The 23,308-nt window shown below is 37.8% G+C and overlaps 3 protein-coding genes across 4 annotated transcripts in view; all 3 read right to left on the bottom strand.

Annotated features, from left to right (window-relative positions):
• The window catches only part of LOC310739737 (uncharacterized protein), a 33,482-nt gene that overhangs the window by 9,511 nt on the left and 663 nt on the right, over positions 1–23,308 (bottom strand). The window lies entirely within an intron of this gene.
• Positions 1,300–13,914, bottom strand: mfsd11 (major facilitator superfamily domain containing 11). The gene is made up of 14 exons (XM_083566140.1): positions 13,498–13,914; positions 10,014–10,138; positions 9,755–9,810; positions 9,375–9,482; positions 9,193–9,272; positions 9,004–9,100; positions 8,717–8,775; positions 8,437–8,596; positions 8,281–8,321; positions 8,123–8,188; positions 7,840–7,965; positions 7,588–7,762; positions 7,289–7,424; positions 1,300–3,490 (listed from the first exon to the last, which is right to left on the bottom strand). The coding sequence occupies exons 2-14, from the start codon at positions 10,107–10,109 to the stop codon at positions 3,329–3,331; spliced, it is 1,362 nt and encodes a 453-aa protein (XP_083422266.1). The 5' UTR covers positions 10,110–10,138; positions 13,498–13,914; the 3' UTR covers positions 1,300–3,328.
• On the bottom strand, positions 16,682–22,901 carry jmjd6 (jumonji domain containing 6, arginine demethylase and lysine hydroxylase). Of its 2 annotated transcripts, none has more exons than XM_083566126.1 (6): positions 22,450–22,901; positions 20,892–21,280; positions 20,421–20,707; positions 18,464–18,599; positions 18,227–18,365; positions 16,682–17,473 (listed from the first exon to the last, which is right to left on the bottom strand). In XM_083566126.1, the coding sequence occupies exons 1-6, from the start codon at positions 22,576–22,578 to the stop codon at positions 17,339–17,341; spliced, it is 1,215 nt and encodes a 404-aa protein (XP_083422252.1). In that variant the 5' UTR covers positions 22,579–22,901; the 3' UTR covers positions 16,682–17,338. The 2 variants fall into 2 exon arrangements, with proteins under 2 accessions (XP_083422252.1, XP_083422253.1); XM_083566127.1 differs by having other exon boundaries at positions 16,682–17,470.

Here is a 23,308-nt window from a genome sequence, read left to right as displayed (position 1 = left end):
GTTAATTTTAGGATTTAATTTAATTTGAGAATTAATCTGATAAAATAAAACAGGATTTATGGAGTTGAAAGTAAAATACAGTTAGTTTAAGTTGTTTTCATTATCAATGTTCAGTTTTAGTTTGAATTCGATTTTCTTCTAATTTTGTAAATATTAGTTATCAGGAGAACTGGATTAGGTGTTGGGGCCACAAATATTTGTACCAGCCCACCCTAGTATAATTGGCTGGAACGAGCTCTGTTGAGCATAAACTAACTGAGCAATAGTATAATAGTGTACCCTCTTTTTGCTGTGCCATGAATTCACAATCCCTGCAGATTTTTCTGGTGCATTTCTGAATCTCCTGTCCCGCATCCCTAATATGTTCTATTGGATTCAATTCTGGTGAAAGGGAAGAACTAAATTCATTGTTTTGTCATGAATTCAGTTTAAGATGATTTTTGTATTGTGTCATGGTGCATTGTCATGCTGCATTTAGCCATTAACCATTAACATGGCCAGCAACAATAATCAAATTATCATTCAAGTGATGTTAGCATGTTGTCAAGAGGCACAAAATGTGCCAAGAAAACCATACCCCACATCATTACACCACCTCCACCAGCCTGGACTGTTATAAGGCAGGTTGGGTCAATGGATTCATTTTGTGAGTGAAACAAGTTTTACCCTAGTGTTTGTGTGCCTTGGCAGAAATTGAGATTTATTAGGACCAGGTTATTATTTTCCAGTGTTTATGAGTGTGTGGGCACTGTAGCCACGTTACTCTTCTTGGCAAACTAAACTCTATAGATTGTTCGGCATGAGTATCCCAGGTGAACAGTAATAGAAATAGGAAAAAACAGCTTGTCTTCCACCAGCAATCATACTACAGCCAAAAACACCGATACATTTTTTTTTCCCATTCTGGTGGTGAAAGGTCTACCATTCAAGTCCATATGCAGCAGATCCATCCAGCTTGTGCGCAGACGAGCCTTACATGGCTCCACCTTTAAATACCGGTGGTTTATGACACAGTATAAACTAGTCAAAATGATCTAACAGTTAACCTAATAACAGATCCAATCTTATAGATCTCACTGAAGATCTTCATATGGCTTCATATGAGCCAATCTTATAGGCTCATATGAAGCCTGCAGTGAAACTGCACATGAAAAGAATTGTGTTTTGTGAATGAACAAATTAAACAAAGTAGTTTCTAAATAAAACGTTGTGCATTCAACGTGTGCATCTAATTAACATTACTGGACAATCATTTCAAAAGCACTAAATATAATCATAAGCATCATGAGTAAAGAGCAAAGGTGTAAAATAAACTTTAATCAATTGTGTGTGTGGGCATTATACATGATCAATGGTTTATAGTAGGCCTAAAAATGATTCGGGTAAACAGCTGTAGAGCCTACAAAATAAAAATCCATGAAACTGCTCTAAATTAAAGCAGAACTGGTCATATACAGTGCATCCCAGTAAACAAAGACCTATTGTAGCAAAAGTTAATAGGTTGCCACCCGTCTGGAGGTAAGGTCCTACTCAATACCTGTGTCAAATTTACAAAGCTAAAGTGTTCCATTTAACAGAAAGCTCATATTATTCAGACACTAGAACATTCCTCCAATGTTTTGTGCATTTCCAGTTGTTGTAGTGTTTCCAAATAAATCCTGACAAAATGCAGATCATTGAACCTTCACTTCAAACATTTTGGTGAGGTATACTTTACAGAAAGATCCAATATTGCTGTTCTGTATTTTCCCCAAATAAAATATATATTAAAAATGGTTTGCATTACATTGGATGAGTATACCATCTTATGATAAAAAAAAAAAAAAAAACTTTAAAAGAATACATGTTCAATTTTAGGTAAAATATTTGCAATTATTGAATTATATCAGTTCTCTGTAAGGGCTGGATTCTACTTTGTAAATTAAACATTTTCCCCCTTTATACGGATGGAAATTGCAGTACTACTATAGTTGTATAACTTGTATTGAGACAGTTGTCATATGACTATATGCTGTTCTGTTGGCTGGAATTACAGTATAGAACAAAAGTAAGTGCAAATTTGTGCAGGATCATTTAAATGCAGGTGATTTAAACAATTGCTTAATTCCTACATTAACAAGTAATTTATTAATGGAAATCAGAGTTTCTGTGAAAAATCAGACAGCAATGCATGGAGTACAAGGAAACATCCTAGCTTGCTCTTGTGCAGAAAACTGCAAGATGAAACTAAAAAAGCCTGATGAATATAGGAACACATTCTTTAGTCAAGTAAGACAAAGATACCTTTGTTTGGCTCAGATGGAGTCCAGCATGTTTGGTGTAAACCTTGCCAGGACTAACATGGTAACTGCATAGCCTCAACAGTGTAGCACAGAGACGGGAGTGTGATAATATAGTGCTGCATGAGTGCAAACGGTTTTATAGACGATATATTTATAGATGGTACCTGAATGCGTGTGGCTATGGCAGATTTACTGGCTGACAAAATGACTCCCAGTCTCCAGAAGTTTGACTAAAGATTAATATATAATTAACTCTCACTGCCCAAATCACACAAAGAAGAAACTTAAAATTCTGAGAATGGCAGATGAATATCATTAATGTATTGATATAGATTCAACAGTTAAGGCTATGTATTACTGATCATCACTGAGCTTGTAGAAGTTAGGAGGGCCCTTAACCATGACCCCCACTTCCCAACAAGAATTGCAAGAATGAAGGGAAAAAAAAAAAAAAAAGATTTATAATGGTATTGTAATGTGTTATGTCACAAACAAGGGCTTCTGTGCAAAATGTGTTTTTAATATAGTAACCTGAGCAATACCCTACCGTTCAACGTAAAAGTAATGCTGTTCTATAAAAGTGATCCGATTCTGAATTATTTGTCATTTCACAGGGGAGTTCTCACATCTGTCATATATTGTATTTCTGAAATTGTGACTTATTGGCAACCTTTTTAGTATAACGATTGAGTGGTGCATTCACCCAACCCTTTCCCTTTAGACAATTTAAATTAAATTACCAGAAAGTAAATAGTAAATGTAAAGGCTTTGTATACTTAAAAAAGATATTTATGTGCAGCCTTGCTGAAAGAAAGAGGAAACAATACAACAACTGTGAACACCAGAGCTTAAAGTATCTGTTCAAGACATGATTTTGAGCATAGATGAAATAATTAAAAAAAAAAAAAAAAAAAAAAAAAAAAAAAAGAGTAATACAAAATTCTGCAGAACTTCTCATTCCACATCCATCCTGAGGACACAGCAAACTGCAGGATAAAGTTATAAATGAGGGAAGAAAGTCTTCTGGTGCCACATTCTCCGACTTGTTAGATGCTGTCATAATCAGAGTTTCTTTTGCAGCTGACCACCATCCTTTCAGCCACAAAGAAAGAGAGTGCGCCAGTTAAGCCCACTAATACCATAATGAGCAGTTGCCAGTGTAGTTGGAGATAGTTACTGTAGAGGAACGCCAGAGCAGCAGCGACTGACTGCAGAGAGCATAAGGATAAAACACACAAATTACCATCTCAAAAAGAAAATATTTGTCAATTATTGGTTTGAGGGGGGGGGGGGGGGGGGGGCTTGTGGAAAATTTGGCTTAATTATTTACCCTTTTGATCACAAAACATTCACAAAAATTATCTGCTGGATAATGGGGAAAAAAAAAAAAAATATATATATATATATATACAGTGGGTACGGAAAGTATTCAGACCCCCTTAAATTTTTCACTCTTTTTTATCTTGCAGCCATTTGCTAAAATCATTTAGGTTCATTTCTTTTCCTCATGAATGTACACACAGCACCCTATATTGACAGAAAAACACAGAATTGTTGACACTGTTGCAGATTTATTAAAAAAGAAAAACTAAAATATCACATGGTCCTAAGTATTCAGACCCTTTGCTCAGTATTTAGTAGAAGCCCCCTTTTGATCTAATACAGCCAGGAGTCTTTTTGGGAAGGATGCAACAAGTTTTTCACACCTGGATTCAGGGATCCTCTGCCATTCCTCCTTGCAGATCCTCTCCAGTTCTGTCAGGTTGGACGGTAAACGTTGGTGGACAGCTATTTTTAGGTCTCTCCAGGGATGCTCAATTGGGTTTAAGTCATTGCTCTGGCTGGGCCATTCAAGAACAGTCACAGAGTTGTTGTGAAGCCACTCCATCGTTATTTTAGCTGTGTGCTTAGGGTCATTGTCTTGTTGGAAGGTAAACCTTCAGCCCAGTCTGAGGTCCAAAGCACTCTGGAGAAGGTTTTTGTCCAGGATATCCCTGTGCTTGGCCGCATTCATCTTTCCCTTGATTGCAACCAGTCGTCCTGTCCCTGCAGCTGAAAAACACCCCCACAGCATGATGCTGCCACCACCATGCTTCATTGTTGAGATTGTACTGGACAGGTGATGAGCAGTGCCTGGTTTTCTCCACACATACCGCTTAGAATTAAGGCCAAAAAGTTCTATCTTGGTCTCATCAGACCAGAGAATCTTATTTCTCACCATCTTGGAGAACTCCATGCGGGTTTTCATGTGTCCTGCACTGAGGAGAGGCTTCCGTCGGGCCACTCTGCTATAAAGCCCCACTGGTGAAGGGCTGCAGTGATAGTTGACTTTCTACAACTTTCTCCCATCTCCCGACTGCATCTCTGGAGCTCAGCCACAGTGATCTTTGGGTTCTTCTTTACCTCTCTCACCAAGGCTCTTCTCCCCCGATAGCTCAGTTTGGCCGGTCGGCCAGCTCTAGGAATGGTTCTGGTCGTCCCAAACGTCTTCCATTTGAGGATTATGGAGGCCACTGTGCTCTTAGGAACCTTAAGTGCAGCAAAAAAATTTTTTGGAACCATGGCCAGATCTGTGCCTTGCCACAATTCTGTCTCTGAGCTCTTCAGGCAGTTCCTTTGACCTTAATGATTCTCATTTGCTCTGACATGCATTGTGATCTGTAAGGTCTTATATAAACAGGTGTGTGGCTTTCCTAATCAAGTCCAATCAGTATAATCAAAAATTTCTGGACTCAAATGAAGGTGTAGAACCATCTCAAGGATGATCAGAAGAAATGGAGAGCACCTGAGTTAAATATATGAGTGTCACAGCAAAGGGTCTGAATACTTAAGACCATGTGATATTTCAGTTTTTCTTTTTTAATAAATCTGCAAAAAGGTCAACAATTCTGTGTTTTTCTGTCAGTATGGGGAGCTGTGTGTACATTCATGAGGAAAAGAAATGAACTTAAATGATTTTAGCAAATGGCTGCAATATAACAAAGAGTGAAAAATTTAAGGGGGTCTGAATACTTTCCGTACCCACTGTATATATATATATATATATATATATATATATATATATATATATATATATATATATATATATATATATATATATATATATATATATATATATATATATATATATATTCATCAAATATATGTAAGCCACCGTTTTGGCCACCCTTTTAACCAATACTTTGTGCTACCTCTCTTTGCCAAGATAACAGCTCTCCTCCTGTAATACCTGATGAGGTTGGAGAATCCATCCATGATCTGAGATAATTTCTCCATAAAGAACTTCCCTAGATCCTTCAAATGTCAAGGTCCACATTGGTGGACCTTCCTCATTAGTTCACCCCACAGGTTTTCTATGGGGTTCAGGTCAGGAGACTGGGGTGGCCTTGGCATGACCTTGATTTTGTGGTCAATAAACCATTGTTGTGTTGGTTTTGATGTGCATGTCATGTCCAACCATGGCTCATTTTAAGTTTTCTGGCAGAGGCAGTCAGTTCATTGAATTGATATTTGACAGTGTCAATGATGCTATGTAGCCTAAAAACATGTCCAGCTCCTCTGGACCAAAAACACTCACACAACATTGAAGAGCCACTACTACTTTTAACTGTGGGCTTGCAGTTTGCTTCTGTGTGACAGAAGATGCTTTTTTCTTGAAACTCTTCCAAACAACTTGTGGTCATGTAGGTGACATCAGATTGTAGTTTGGAGACCCCAAAGACACAACTTTTGCAGTTCTCCAGCAGGCAATCCTTAAAGATCATACATCCTCTTTCTCTGCCAGGTTAATTTCCAGTTGCACAAATTCTTGCCCTGATAGTGGATATGGGCATTTTCAATTATTTTAAATTTATTTATAGGCATTTTCCATTTTGTAAAGTTTAACTATCTTTTGCTGCACATCACAGCTATATTCCATGGGCTTACCCATTGTGACACAGGGGAATGGGAAGACATGGTTTAACATTGTAATCCAAGTGCAATGGGAATATTCTAACTTATTTTACTCATGAATTCATAAGGGTGCAATTAAAAAGTATTCTTTTTTTAGTTTGTTTGATAAAACTGTTGTGGTTTGCAATTGCTTATCCATGAGAGCAGAGTATTTTGTGAATTCTTTTACCAAAATGTTAAACAATTACGACAATTTATTTCAGACACCTTTGCTCATATTCACCAAGGGGGCAAATAATAGTGGAGGGACTGATAATGAAATTAATGATTAATACAGACCTTCATCTTTAATATGGGGATATTTTAATAGAAATGGGATTAGGATTTATGTATTTTTTTTTGTATGTTAAAAGGCTAAAAGTGTTTACAGGAATTACATTAACTTACAATTATATTCGTTTATATTATATTAGGGGACCAGCAAAGGGACAGAACAGGATGCTTACAGGATTTCATTGGTGGTTAGACATTTTCTACACAGCAGCAACATTGACACAGTGATGCGTCAGATGTAAATGTATCAGGTGCAGCAGGGCTGCTGGTACTTTGTTGGAACATATTTTGGATGTGTACATTTTGAAAATGTTGAGCGTAATTAGAGTCAGTATTGTCTAGGTCAGTACTGTAGCAGGCCAGGTCAGTCATTTTAGGCCCCTGCCAATAATGAATACAAATATAATATGCACATACTGTATATAAAAAAAATATGCAAATGATACATATACATTTCTAAACATAAACAGATCAAATTTAATATTTCTGTTAATAATTTTCAGTCCAAAGCTAAATTCATGTTTTACATACATCACACTATTTAAATAATGATTATCTGCTTGTTCTTTTTCATAGCCAGATCCATAAATGTTTAGACCATATGAAAAGGATTGTTGAATTTAATCATCAAACTAGTTGGAACATTTAAAATAAATGAATAAATAAATAAATAAACTAACGTAAAAAATTATTTTCATTCAACCCCAACACCCACTGATTCATTTTTCACATGAATCCCTGTTAAAACAATAAACTTATACTGTATATATATTTTTTACCTGAACAAACTTGAAAACAGCAAATGCTGGGGCACTGTCATCACGAAATACGGAGGCCACGATGCTGAGCAATTGTGTATTAAAACAGCTGTCACCCAGGCCAAGCAGGAAACTGCAGAACAATGCCAGTTCCACGCTGATTCCCAGGTAAACACACAACGATGGGAAAATCAAATAAAGAGTCAAGACAAGTTTATAAAGAATAACCCACTTACTAGCACCAATGATTACAGATATTTCGTTGGAGCTGTTTGGAAACACTATGCTCTTTAACTGAGACATCTTTTCTGTTATATTACCTGGGAGGAATAAAGCCTTGCAGGTTTGTGCCCTCCTCTGGGGCTAAGGGAGCATCACTAGCAATGTTTAGGAATACAATGTAGAAGGCCAAATAATGTGTGGCTAATCCCAAAAGTACCACAGGGTTCCTTCCAAACCGTTTGCATTGGTTCAGCATCCCAAACACTGACCCACCTGAACAAAGAGGAAAAAAAAAAAAACAATATACACTTTGTCTAACACAAAGTTATCAAAATCTAATACTATCTTACCAAGTATTTCACCAACACCAATGAAAATTCCTGAAAGGCCAATGAGACTTTTGGCATTATCACCAAATTGGGTCATGGCTCCTATGCATGTGCCATAAACCCCACTATAAAAAGTTAATTCCAGTCCTGCAAAAAGAAAAGAAAAGTCTCTTTTTTTCAGTTCAAAATCTCATGCTATAGGGTTTTATAATAAAAAGCTTATTTTGATAATTATTTTGGGAGATGTACTTAAATTCTCATTTCTTATGTAAGAATTAAGTGGCTAGTAACACAAAGGGTTTACCTGTGTATGCGATGGATATGCTTAGCAGCAGCATTTCTTTGGTCATTGCCAGCTTAATAGATTTCTCTGTTCACACAGCATACAATAGTAAAATTTAAAACCAGTTAGCTGAGTTTAAATTAGTGTTTTATAGAATTTTACAAACACAGAAAACTTACTAAATGCCACCCAAGCCTGAGCCCAGAGACCCTGTGGTGGTCTGTGTAAACAGGTAAACAAATATTCAGAGATGTTTATCTGTGCTTTATATTGAGCATTTGTCCATCTAAAGCATTTCCTACCAAATCCATTTAACTCATGGTTTCCATACTCACACCACCGATGTGTTGCTTTCACAAGCATCTCCAGGCAATAGTGATTCAGAACCCTCAGTAGACACAACCTCAGCCTCAGTCCGCTGAATGAGGAAGAACAGGAAGTTTCCAACCAGACTGATGATGGTGAGTGAAATGAACACCGTCTGACGGTCTTTATCTGAGACATGTAGGGAAGTAGCTGTTTCAAACTGATGATCATCATTTCCAACTACAGTCAACTACAATTTCTGTACATACAGTGTGTAGTGATATCTATGAAATACACCATAATGTTCACCTGATATATGAATCTTCCCATGCCAGGCAACATAAATGTAAAGATTGCCGAAGAACAAGCTGCCAGGGCACACACACACACACACACACACACACACACACACACACACAGACACACACACAGACACACACACAGACACACACACAGACACACACACAGACACACACACAGACACACACACAGACACAGACAGAGAGTAACTGGTTACCATCTTGCATAAGAAAAATAATCTCATTAATGATACAGAAAAAAACACAAGCACAATCTGAACACAAGCACACAGGCACCTGAATTGCAGCAAAGCCCAGAATATCCCACTGTTTCGGCCAATGGAAGAATCAGTGGAATTGATGGTGAGGAGATTCCCCTGAGCTGTCCACAGCACTGAAAGATAAATATCATCAATTGAAAAGTGTAAAAAAGACGATGATACCACACTAGTTTGTGAAGTGCTGTAAAAAACAGTCACACTGTACCTGCAGCTGCAATTCCAACCAAGACTGAAGCAGTGTAGAAACTCCAGGTAAAAGGGTGAATAAACATCGCAATGTAGCCACTTAAAAAGAGACCAGAATAAGAACATTTATGAGAATGTATTAATTTCAGTACAGGACTGAATATAACAGCATGCATTTCATTGTCACTGTCCTGATCTTACCTGTAAACTAGTCCACTGAAAAACAATGACAATTGAGGACCAATGACGGCTACCACTGAAGGAGCAATTAGGTTCGATGCAGAGAAGACTCCATAGATAATAGCCATGCTGTCAAAAGGAATGAGACTTATATTAGGAGAAAGACAGTGTCAATATAATCAATTTTACTCCCAGTGCTTACAATGTGATCTCCTGCACATAATTATACATAATTATCAGGACTACATCCTGAGATTCCTTAAATTACAATGCAAATTCAAAGAAATCTCAATTCTACTTGTACAAGAGCAATAGAAAATCACATGACTTTAATTATACAGTAAAATGTACTTACAGCAATACAAAAAAGCTCAGATAAAAGGTAATGCAAATAGTAATACCTTGTGTACCCACTTCCATTGAATTCTGTGCTGTTAAAACTCTTAATCACAGTTTGCTGTAAAAAGACCAAAAACGATTAGGTGCTAAAGATTTATGTTTTCTAATGCTTTTGCAAAACAATATATTTCAGTGTATGTGGAAAAGAATAGCCTGACAAATAGTGATCACTTAATTACACACCAAAACTATATTCCTGTCAAAATGACTGGAGAAAAAGGCCCAAATAAAATGACACTTTTTAAAAGATTTTTTTCATACTTCAATGTTTCCACATGTCTGGAAGGCGGTGAACATTAACATAAAGCTAAGACCCAATACGATGATGTTTAAGAGCGATTTTGTTTCTGGCTTCATCTTGGTTGATGTTCTCGTTTGACAGGACTCTGAAAAACAAAAAAAAATATCAGGTGAATGTTGTGGGACAACTAAAAAGATCCTCAAATGCTACACAATACAGACTGACAATCTGCTGTATGGACTATGCAACAACTACATAAAACACATTAACAAACAGACAAAAAACAAACACTCAAAACTGTGGAGATAAAAGTGGACTTTAGGAAACACCCCTCAACACCACTCCACTCACAATATCCGACAGCCCTGTGTCATTTCTGGAGACCTTCGAGTTTCTGGGAACTTCCATTTTCCAAGACCTGTAATGGGACCAAGATAAACTCTATTTTTTAAAAAGGCCCAGCCGATGATGTACTTTCTACGCCAATTAAGAAAGTATGGTGTGCCACAGGAGCTGTTTATAAAGTTCTACACTGCAGTCATTGAATCTGTCCTGTGCTCATCACCATCTGGTTTGGAGCAGAAACAAAACAGGACAGGAACAGATTGCAGCAAACAGTTAAAAGAGCAGAGAAAAAACTATTGATGCTCCCCTGCCCACTCTCCAGGACTTGTACCGTACATACTTTGTTCACCAAAACTGCCAGACACAGGAACAGTTTATTTCCCCAGGCAATCGCCCGTAATTATATGCCCTGCTTTATATCTACAAGTACTGCATTATCAGAACAGTCAGTCATCACATCATCCTCATATGTTACACACTGTTTACTGTTGTATATTGCTGTATATCTTACACACAATACTGCTATTTGCACTACCATGCACTCTCATACTTTATGTACATTACTGAACTGTCATATACTCTGCATATTGTACTTTCTAATACTCATTGATTATATTGTCCCATTTTGTCTGTATTGTCTTGTATAGTCTAATCTAAATATATAGTTATTTATGTCTGTACTTTTAAGAGAGTCACCAACAGCTGGAACCAAATTCTAATAAATCTGATTCTGAAAAGATTAAAAAGCAGAAAGAGTCATTCACAGGACAGGAGGAGAGCAAAGCAGCTGGCTACAGGCAGCAACATGAAAGCAGAGCACAAGGGTTATAATCAGTTGGCATGTGACAGACAACTAAAAGGCTGGGTTATATTGAGCAGACATGTTCAGTTATTAGGCTTTGCTGGTAAACAGAAAATCACATATCAAATTTTGCATTACTGCAGTAATACAGGCAATACTGAAAGAAATGGTTAAGGTCACGAATATGGCTTTTCTATAACATTTCTTATCAGATGCTATTTCATAATGATGTTCCTGGAAACATCAGATGGAGAGCCTGTTCAACCTTTATGTGATTCATGTTTGTTGCATGAAATCTTCCCATTCAATAGCAGCATCTTTGTGACAATTGACTTGTTTTATTTTTGACCCTTCAAGTGCGATAAATATATTTATATATTTACGGGAAGGTTGGGGTGCTGCTGTTATGAAGGACAGTGGGAAATAATGTATTGGTTTTAAAGCAATACAATAAACTGTTCAGAAGTTATTGAGTTCCATAATGAATTAGTATTTAGAAGACTAAAAATCATATTACTGTGTTTGGCCACATTAATATGTTTATTAAAAAAATGAACACAAATATTTGATAGTTAAAATAAAATAAGTAAAATATATTTGAAGTACCGTATTTTTTCCGGACTATAAGCTGCTACTTTTTTCCCACGCTTTGAACCCCGCGGCTTAAACAACGGCTAATATATGGATTTTTCCTGGGTTTTTCCCGGTTTCACAAGCTTCAAGCCAAAACACTGAGCCCCATAACATTAGACCAATAAAATTGCCGAACGGATTCAGGTGAACCAATGAAACTCTTTATATTAAATCAGACGCGCTCCCACTGAATCGGGCCGCAGAACATCATAAATATGGATGATGTTCCTCTGACGTTTGACCTGCCGCTCACTCGGACTGTTAACGGGAAAAGCGAATCATTCGTCACGCTGAAAACAACCGGGCATGAAAGAAACGCACTTCACCTGTGTTCCGAGCTGCACAGCATCGGGAGAAAAGCTTCACCGATGGTGATTTTTAAACGCACCACGATGCCAAAAGAAAAACTCCTGAGAGAAATAGTTGTGAAAGGAAGGAGGAAGACAGTGAACAATGACTTTCTTGGTAGGCTACTGTTTAGATACACGCAGTGTAACAGTCACTGTCTTTCGTTAAAGCCTGTGTACAGTTTTAGTTTTACACATTAGTTTCAGTGTAGGAACCTGCAGCTTATAGACAGGTACGGCTTATTTATGTTCAAAATAAAAATCTGTGTCAAATTCAGTGGGTGCGGCTTATATTTGAAATTACGGTATATTCCCACTGATATTTCTTCTTCTTTTTTTTTGTACACCTGGGTGTCAAGGAACAGGAAATTGAACAATCTTGACTTTCAGTCACAGGGGTATAAATATGAGGAAGCACATAGGTCAAATTCTTTTAGACATTAATTACACTGGGTAAGACCATGAAATATTGCTGTGATGTGCAGCAAAGGTTTGTTGAGCTTGCACAAAAACGAGAAGTGACTATTGGAAAATAGCAAAACAACCAAAAATCCATTATCCAGAGGACATGCGATACCTTTTGAATTTGATCTTCAAGAATCGCAGCTGGAGACCTGTGTTTTGGGGTCGGAAAGTGTCCAAAAGTACAATCTGGTGTCACCTACGTCACCGCAAGATGTTAGTTTATAGAAAAATAGTTTAAGAGAAAAAAGCCTCTACTGTACAAGGAAAATGTAATGCTTTACATTAGAAATTATCACATGAGAAATAACCCTTTAGGTCAGTAACAAAATGTATATCTTAAGACAAACAAGTAAAAACTATTTATTGCATAGAAGCTCGAGTTTTGTTTTATCCAATCATATAATCTGATCCCAATCTGACCAAGTTCCAGCAGTGTCTGGCAGCTGAGTTTCTTTTTACCAGAAGTTTGTTTTTACCAGAGTTAGGTTTGGCTCACACAGAGCGGTAGCCATATTGAAAAGGATCTCATGCTCAGGTTAAATATGGTGGTGGCTCTCAATCTAATCAAGTATCACAGGAGGAGACTCAGTGCTACTGTCTTAGCAAAGGGAGGTTGCACAAAGTATTGATTATAAATGGCATATATTTAGAACACTGTTTTGTGGTTGCAATTGTTTGATACCCATGAGAGTTGATTCAAAAGGTTAAACTTTAGATATTTTTTCACAGCCTACATTGTTTATTTTCTCCAAGGGTGCCAATACTAGTGGAGGTCGCTGTGTATTCAACCAATTTATACCTACTGATGCATTTAATGGAGCTAGTGATATCCATCATTAGTGTATAGGAAAATCATTTTCAATCCTTTCGGCTGTTTCATATAAAAAGCAACAAGGAAGAGTAGCAGCTTACCGGTGGGAAATTGTGACGCTGTTTTTCACAGTTTCCAGGGTCTCAGGACCATGACCAACAACCTTCCATCGAAAACGGCTTCGGATATAATTAGACTATTCGTAGTCGCCAACCAAACATTAGTATTTCAAACTCTTTCCACACGGCTAACTAGATCCCAGCCGCTTCCACACTGAAACCCTGATGTCATGTGAGGAATCAGCTGATGACATGTCGCCGTCACAACTCCGCTTATGGGTAATGGAGTTTTCCACGAGAATTGTCTTTCGGCTAACTGACACGATTAGGGATTTTATTACTGAGTCTGTTTTACATAAATGTGTTGGTGCATTGCTCTTTCGGTCTGTCTGTTTTGTTGTGTTTAACTACAACTAATAAAAATAGTAAAATTGTGGGCAAGAGACCGGACAATTTTCTGCGCATGCGCACTATATGTGGCCATTGCGAGCGTCAGCAGCGCGACTATTAACGCAGTACGGATTGCCAGATTGAGCGGAATCCCCTCCTCCCCTCCGTTTGAACATATAGAACAAAACGTTTTGGGCGGATTGCTACAGTATGGGATGGGTTTTTAATACAACTGGCGTTATTTTCTGTAACCTCTGAACAACCTTAAATGCGAAACTTTGAGAAAAAGGTGAATGTAATACTTTTTTTGCAGGCTCTGTACATCGAATTAACATTGTCTGAAAAACAAATAAATTTTTGCGTTTAAAATAATTTATTTATTGTTATTATAATTATTTTGCTAGCCAATTTTATTATTTTATTTTTTTATATGTAAAAAGCAAAAAATCTTAATTTATATGTTAAAAATCTAATCATCGTGACAACAATAAAAAAGTAAATCTAAATCGTGAGAGATTGGATTGGGCTAAAATTAAAATAAACAGCCTTCAATGGATTAGGCCTGCAGTTTGCATGAACAGTTCTGCATTTATGGGTCGGCTGTTGTGTTACTTTTCACTACACCTTAAATGAACCTTGGAATGAATGTGGAATATACAAGTAAAACAACCTGTTGGATCTTATTCTGACATTCCTTGATTTTTTGTGTAATTTCTAAAATGTGACGTTACAATTGATGTTAACTATCAAACAACATGTAATCGTTGTTTAAACCTTATAAAATAGGCCGCCAGATATTGTGAGACTGCCTCTTTGCAGACAACAATACCTAAAGCATAGCTACAGTATAGCTTGTCAGTTAGTATGCTTATATGCAGATACAAAAAAATTGTAGATGAAAGTTGTACATTTTAAAAGTATGACAGCCTAAAAATGGGGCATTTAGTAAATTTAGGTAGTCAGCTGATGTTCCCTTGATCATTGCTGAGATGTTTCTACACCTTGATTAAAGTCAACCTGTGGAAATGTTTTATTGACTGGACATGATTTGGAAAGGCACACACCTTTCTATAGAAGGCCTCACAGCTGACAATGCATATCAGAGAAAAAAAACAAGCTATGAGTTCAAAGGAACTGCCTGAGGAGCATAGTGCAGGATTGCTGTAAGGCACAGATACAGAGAAAGCTACAAAAATATTTCTGCTGCACTGAATATTCCTAAGAGCAGAGTGGCCTCCAGAATACTCAAATAGAAGAAGGGTGGCACAACTAGGACTTTTCTAAGAGACGGTTGCCTGGCCAAACTGAGCAAAGGGCTTTAGTAAGTGAGGTGACCCAAGAACCCGTTGATGACTCTGACTGAGCTCTGGAGATCCTGTGTGAAGATGGGACAAAGTTCTAGAAGGACAACCATCACAGCAGCCCTCCACCTATCTAGGTCTTTATGATAGAGAGGCTCTCCTCAATACAAAAACACATGTAAGAAAACTTGGAGTTTTCCAATAGGCCTCAATTAAAAAAGTTATGTCTGGATGAAATCAGGCACTGCTCATCACCTGACCAAAACCATTTAAAAGGGAAGCATGGTGAGAGCTGGAAAGAGCTAAAAGTGGCTGTCTACTGACAATCCTCATCCAACCTGACCTAGCTTGAGAGAATTTGCAACCATTTTATTATATGTTCTCAAGGGGCAATACTATAGCAATATAACTTGGATATACAAGCTGCACATTGACTACTCAATGAGCAGCTTTTCAAGCAGTACAGATTTACTGTCTACTAAAAATAACCCATACTTAACTAGCAACAAATGTTAGTACACCCTAAGTAAACATGTCAAACTGTGTCTGAAGTGTCAGTATTTTGTGTGAGCATGATTGTTATTTAGCACTGCCTTAATCCTCACGGGCATGGAATTCACCAGAGCTGCACAGGTTGTTACTGCGATCCTCTTACACTGCTCCATGACATCATGGAGCTACAGGATGTTCTACCCATGGCGCTTCTCCACCTTCCACTTGATGATGCCCCATAGGTGCTTAAAAGGGCTCAGGTCTGGAGAAATACTTGGCCACTCAATCACCTTTACCCTCCTCAACAAGGCAGTTGTCATCTTTGAGGGGAGTTTGAGATCATTATGTTGGAAAACTGCCGTTCCGCCCAGTTTCTGAAGGAAACTGCTTCAAACTGTAAAAGAACATGTTGGAATCCATGTTAACAAGTACCAGCAGCACGAATGCAGCCCCATACCATGATGCTGCCACCACCATGCTTGACTGTAGGCATAACAATTTTCTTGGTACTCCTAAACAAGGTGTCACCACACATGCTGGACACTATCTGAGCCAAACAATTTTACTTTACTCTCATCAGACCACAGGACATGGTTTCAGTACTTTATTGCTCCTGGACAGGTTGTCTTCAGCAAACAGTTTGCAGGATTCCCACCCACTACAGGTGCCATGATAAAGAGATGATCTCAAGATTTTACTCATGCAGGCTTCACTCAGCTCCTCCAACCGATGTTTACTTGTGCGAGTATATAGTTAAGAACTGGTGGTCAAATGTCTTGTGGAACAGTAACATATTCAAACTCAACATCAGCATGTCCAATTGTTTACAAGACCTAAATAAAAGAATCTTTAAATACTTCGACACAGTTAGCCCTGAAAACAAAATTTCTCTTTTCTGGGAAATAAATTACTTAAATTATGTGCAGCTTGTGCAGTGAACTTCCTAATGATGCAAATTCAAAACTACAACCTTAACTATTCAACAGTGGTACAATATAAAGAAATTGTTTTAATAAAGAAGTATGATGACAGCATTCTACAAATATTTATAACAAACATTTATTGAGACAATTTAACATTAGCTTTAGATTTCCAGTAAGAGGGATGGTTCAGTTCTCTGTACAGAGAAACAGTATTTGTGTGCATATACACTACAGATGCAGTACATAGATAAAAAAAACCAAAAAAAAACAGGAGCATTACTCTATTAAAAAGTGAACTTCAGTAATGCCTTAAATATAAAATCCAACATGAATTCTGCATTCATAAAACCCCTGCAGTAATGCAGCCATGTGGGCTTGTGCATGTTCATATGCATGCACATGGCAACAATGTTCATATAGTTATTTTTTAACTGCATCAGGGTCCATAAGAGTAAAGCTCAGGCACAACAGTATAGAGCAGGAATAGTACAGCTAGAGACAGCTCATTTAGATGTTAAGAGTGGCAGATAAACACATGTACCACCGTTACCCCAATGCCAGAATCTTCACAAGGGCATTTATGCAATGAGCACAGACGATTTTCATCCCAGTATTTCATGGTCACCCTGTCCAACATGTACCACGTACATAAAGGAACAAAATTTCTTCTTGTGCCAATTAAATCATTAGTTATTTACTTAAGCAGCAAACCAAATTGAGGAAAAAAAACAAAAAAAAACCAATGACAGATTCCTCTGGTGGAGCTGGGGAAGGAGGTCATCGTGAGGAGCTACGCTCTTTGCTCACACAGGCATCTTTGCTTGTACTGTCACCATTTTCCATTGCAGCACAGGTTTTTCGCTTCTTCCTGCGGTGGGTCATGGCATCACCCTCCGAGCCTGATTCAGCCTTCTAAGCAGAGAGAGTAATTACATACAATTCATAGTAGTATAATAAATGACAACATTTTATGTATAGACATTTGCTCCTGGGTAGAAATGATATTTAAATAAAAAGGAAAATGAAACATTCACAAAAATCTGGTCACATAAAGCAAATAGCACAATGGTGACATAAAATAAGTGTTAACTGGGTTAGACCTCTATGTACTATCGTGCACATAACATACCAAACATTATTTCGCACAGACTTTCAAATCTTTCTTTTAATAAACGTGTCTAGAGAAAATAGATGTAATTTTAAGTTTTTATGATGTATTAATGTATTGGTACATTAAGACTAAAATTCAAGTTTACTTTAGTTAGAACCTGAGAAAACAAAAACATTATAAAAAGAAAAGAGAACAAAGTGATGCAAAACGAGGAATAAAAATGAGTAGTTTTCAAGGCAGAGGAACCGTTATTAGTGGTTGTGGTGGTCAGTATATTTTAAAACAACCTTTTTGAATTTAACAATCTAATGGCTTCAACTCAATGTGCAAAAATACCCACATACTGCTTCAGCATGAAGTTCAAACTAATAAAATCTTAATCATCCATGCCTCTTTATGTAAAACCTGCATCGTTTTATATATATATATATATGTCTGTTTACTTTCAGTAATCCCAACCCATCACCAAGGCGTTTCCAGTTCAGCTAGAAAATGTAAGTGAATACAACAAGGCTATGTACAAGTGATTTTGGGTAGAGTAAAGCACAACATACCTCTGAATCGGAATCAGAGGAACTAGAGGAAGAAGACGAAGAGGAGTCACTAGAGCTGTCTGAAGCAATGCCTGTCGACTCCTGCAGGTCCACTTTGTCTGCCAGAGCAGCTAAATCTGGATGCTCCTGCTTTAGAATTCTGTAAAACAGTAACGTAGAACATTAAAATGACGTACTGAGTAAAGTTTAATCAGTGCTGTGTAGGCGTCTAAAGTAAACATGTAAACTTAGACACACCTGTACCACTTCCTGGAGAGTTTAGGTCGCCCACGAACAGTCTTGTGCCAAACAATGGGAAAGTTTGTGGTACTTGCAAAGTTCTGAGTAACTGCAATGGTAGTCTCCAAGTTGAGGACAACATGCCACCAGCCACCTACGGGATATGCCATGGACCCACTCAGTTTATAAATAGAAAATTTTTAGAGCTACTGGCTTTGTATTTTACTCAAGTATTAAAAAGCTCTAATGGCAGGGTACCTGATGGGGTAGAACTTTGTGACATAAAATACAGAAAACACAGATATTCGAGGGAGGAGCTATTTCAAAAGCTACACCTTGGGCAAGAATGGCCAAAAACTAGTGATGTATGCAAAACTACTGCTGAGCAATTTTCATGATTCATCTAAACCAATATTTTACAGGGAATGCGCTAATCAAGATTAGATGTTTTTACATTCGCATATTGATATTTTTTTAATTCCAGATATTTTGATATTTTCAAAACATCCAGAAATGCTATTTAAAAACAATTGGTTTAAACTAACACAAAGGAAAGAAAACAGTTTCTAAAGTTAAACCCATCCTACCCATAAAAAAAACAAACAAACAAAAACACAGATACACTTTGCTGAAGACTGAGCTTGAGGCAAGAAAAGTTTCAAACACATTCAGAGATATTGGATTAGTACAAGTTAGAAAAGTCAGATACAATTTACGTAAAACAGAACGGTGTATTACATACATGTTGTAATTGGCAGGTCAGAATAGTAATTTTCAACCTCTGCACATCATGACAACCCATTTGCAATATGTCTGTTAGCGTAACTACTTACTCGTCTCTTTTTATAATTTATTTTATTCTTGTTATTTTGTATTTATACATTGTGTTGTGTATATACTGTATACTATATTGTCTCTTTTATATATTTGCTTTTCATTTTCCCCACTGTGGGACGAATAAAGGCATATCTTATCTCTCTTTTTTTTTTTTTAACAACAAGCTAGGTAGCTAACTTGGCTAAATAAAGTTTATTTTCTTTCTCAAAACAGCAAACTGTTTTAGATTTAATAAACAAATGTCAGGATGTGGATGAATTTAAAACCAATCACTGTACTGCATGCACAATATAACATTGTTTATTTCTAATGCTGTAACGCAGCCAGGTATTTTATGACGTCACTCCGTGAACGAGAAAGGAACTCGGATTTAAGATGAAAACCCCAAGCTGACTTCAGTTTTAGTGGCATTTCGTGTCACTAAAGATATGGTCCTGATTTACCCTGCCGAGAAAGAAATGTTCAACAAATAGTGGAAAAATCATAACAGCACCATCTGCAACAAACGGCATTGTTGTTTGCAACATTTTCAATAAATGGTGATGTTACAAAATGTATATGAACCATCTAGAAGATTTTGTATTTTTAAATGCTCAGGGAACTTATGGACAGAAAATATTAAAAGAAAGTAGGATTGCCTCTTTGCCCCGAGTGGATATTAATCTATTAATTTCTAAGTCATTTTTTATTTTTATTTTGCAGACGCTCTGCCACCACAGAGCGAAAAGAAAGTAGCATTGCTACTAGAAGGAGGGCTTCTCCTTCTATGTGGCTATTTTATTAAATCACAATACCCCTGCTTTACTGTTTCTAAATACAACTATCCAAAAATCACAAGAATAATAAGAAAATTAGAGGATTAACCGGTAACTGAACTAAATAACTCAAACAATAGAAGGGAATGATAACATGTCTGTCTGATATACTGAGATATAAACTGCAGAAAATTAAGTGTCAAATTAAGAACTCCTTAATTGCCTGCATTATTTTTTTCCACATTATATAATATATATCATACAACCACATTGTTGAAATAAACAATAAACTGCTACAGGTACTAAATACTTTTTCACCATCACAGAATTGTAAACATGGAACATGTAAAAACTATTTTAGGTAGAAATATTTAGGAACTGACCAGGAACAAAGACGGTTTCTCCGGGACGCTGCAGAATCTCCATTGGCTTGAATTCAGCAGGCCACGAAGGCAACTGTGTGCGTGGATAAATTACACGGAACCAGGTGATGGCCTCGTCCTGCTGGTTGCCGCCCACTTCTCTTGTCACCTTAATAAGCTCGCGTGGGGTGTGTGTGGGGAACAGGCACCAGCGCTTATGACCCTGCACCAAGGCATTCCATGCACTCGTGCCTAGTGGATCGATGTGAATGCCTGTGCCAGAGCGTGCAGGGCCCATCACAAACCACCTAGGGAAGTGGTACAAACATTTTTTTATGTACACAATAGAGTAATTAATAATGCATCTTTCATTTACTATAATCTTTAGTTATTAACAAACTTATGATATATTTGTCAAGAAGGTGAACTGACCAACAGGTATATTAACTAGACTATTACATGTTGGGGCACCAGAAATCTCTTTAATGTTACCTGTAAGGTGGTCGGCGCTTCTCTCCTGCATATTGAAAGAGATCATCTCTAAAGAATATTGGCACCTCATAGTCTTCCAGCAGCTTGCGGCGTTTGGCGTGCTCACCGTAACTGCTGTCAAAAATATATAGCGGACTGTCATCATGCGTGGACTCCATGTAGTCAGCGTAATACTTCATCTTCATCTTCACAGAGTAGCCATCGTTGTCCTCACCACATTTGAATTTCTGATTACGGTACTTGCGCTTCAGGCGTTCCGGGGTCCATTTTTCCCTGGCAGACCATGACTCCTGGCAATTAAGAATAACTACGGGCTTGTAAGGCTTTTCGAAGCGTTGAATGAACTCTTCTAAGTTCAGGTGGCGGGCATCCACCCGCTCCACACTGTCCTGGGAAAGACAGCAAAAGTGTCAGTTGAGAGACATGTCTTGTGTAAAAATGTGTCTTATGTCGGTCTGTGTGTGGGGGAAAAAAAACCAAAAAAACCCCACTGGTTTAAAAGCTAACAACAATTGATCAGGCATACTAGGAAGGAACCCCCCTGTACAACTACCACCACAGGGCAGAGACTTGAGGATTTTGAGGAGATACTACAAGGACAGATTGAAATATACAAAGAAATCACGATGAGACACTAAAGAACCCAAGAGTAACCTCAGCCAATTTGATGGAAAAGTCATGATGAAAGAAAGGATCTGCTCATGATCCTAAATGTACAAGCTCTGTAAAGGTAGTGGCATTGCTTGGGCTTGGTAGTTTGTGGAACAAACCTTTGTTGATGACAGCACGCATGATTGTGGTAGCAGAACAGAGTTCTACTGAAACAAAATTCTACACATTGTGAGAAAAATGCATTTCTAATCTAATTTGAATAAACTTCAATTAAACCCATAACCCACTGCAAAGGACTGCACGACCACACTATCTAGGTCTGTCTTATACACAGAATGGGTTAAATTATTCCTTAAATTATTCTCTTACAAAAGATCTGAACAGATAGAGGCAATCTAATTATACATAATGAGATGATATCCAGAGTAAAAGATACGATCCAGGCACAGATGTGAAGGTTAAAGCTTCTTAAAAATAGGCTTGGATATGAAACACGAGCTTCAGATCAGAATGATCTGTAATAGTGAGCAAGTTTTTTCGGGTTAAAATCGTCAAATTAATGGCTAGATTTAATTAGATTTGGAGTGGACAGAAATCAAGAATGAGAGCATTTATTTTAATTGCTCAGTGCTCCACGTGAAGCTCACGCTGTAGTTAAACACTACACGCTGTGTAAACGCCTCCATAGTCTACGTGCAGGAAGGAACCTCCACACACCGCCGCTAACACCACTGGCACCTCCAACACAACTCCGCCCGAGTAATGATGCTGTATCGGCGAATATTTAACCCTGCGCTGAAAAATGATCCGGATTTATTCCCGGTGCACAGCGCACACATGCAACAAGTAAACCTGGAGAAAAAGCTTGTTGATTTAGCGCGGCTTCAGCCTGAAAACATGAGCTGCCTGCGTTGCGCCTCGTCTTCTAGCTAGCATTTGGGTTTACCTTCACTGTCCGATGCGAGAGATCAAAAGTCTCGAAGTAGTTATGTTTAGTCCAGTCAAGTGAATCCTTCAGCTCGGGCCTAGCACTCCGCTTCGCTTCTTTAATTCGTTTTTTACTTTTGTGGTTCATTCCCGCTGGGTGGGTTTTTAAAGCGGAGTCTTTCGGAAAACGTGCTTAGCCGGCGAGGCTAGCTCTCCACAGGGTGCCAGAGAACCGAGGGATCACGCTGTCTAGCAAACAAGCAGCAAAGCATCAGCTTTTCCAGGAACGGACAGAAATTTAAGTCTAAAAGCTTCTTATGCGTGACAAAATCAAACGGCTCCTCATGTGAGCGTTAGCAGCCACGGGAAACTTTTCGGGGAAATAAAAAAAAAAAACTTAACAGTGACAGGAGTTATAAAAGTCAACCTAGTTTAGCACAACCTACCAACTGATTAAAGCCCGCCTTCTGTGAAACCGTAACAAGCCGATTTGCTACATTTGGAGACGTATTTCAAATGTAAAATGTTATTGGTTGCAAAAATTATTTTGTTGTCAGTCAAAAGATAAACCAATAGGACAGTAAGAGTGAAACATACCGCTCAAAAGGTTATACCTGATTGGCTTAAGTCTTTCTGGGGGTGGGGCTAAACGGCACCGGGGCGTGGTCGGGAATATTATCATCACAATGTGGGGGGGCATAGTTACTCTTATTCTTAGTTAGTTTGAAGCATTTTTCGAATCATCCTTAATATTTTCAAACCAATAAGTGCGTTCTCAAGACAATTTGTACAAACAGTACAACATATTGGATTTCTTGCAAAAGCCTGTACCTTTCTCAAAATCATTAGTAAGTATTTGTGCCAGTGAACATATTGCC

Source organism: Silurus aristotelis (assembly GCF_946808225.1).
Source record: "Silurus aristotelis genome assembly, chromosome: 17".
NCBI lineage: Eukaryota > Metazoa > Chordata > Actinopteri > Siluriformes > Siluridae > Silurus > Silurus aristotelis.
This window is presented reverse-complemented; position numbering and strand designations above follow the sequence as displayed.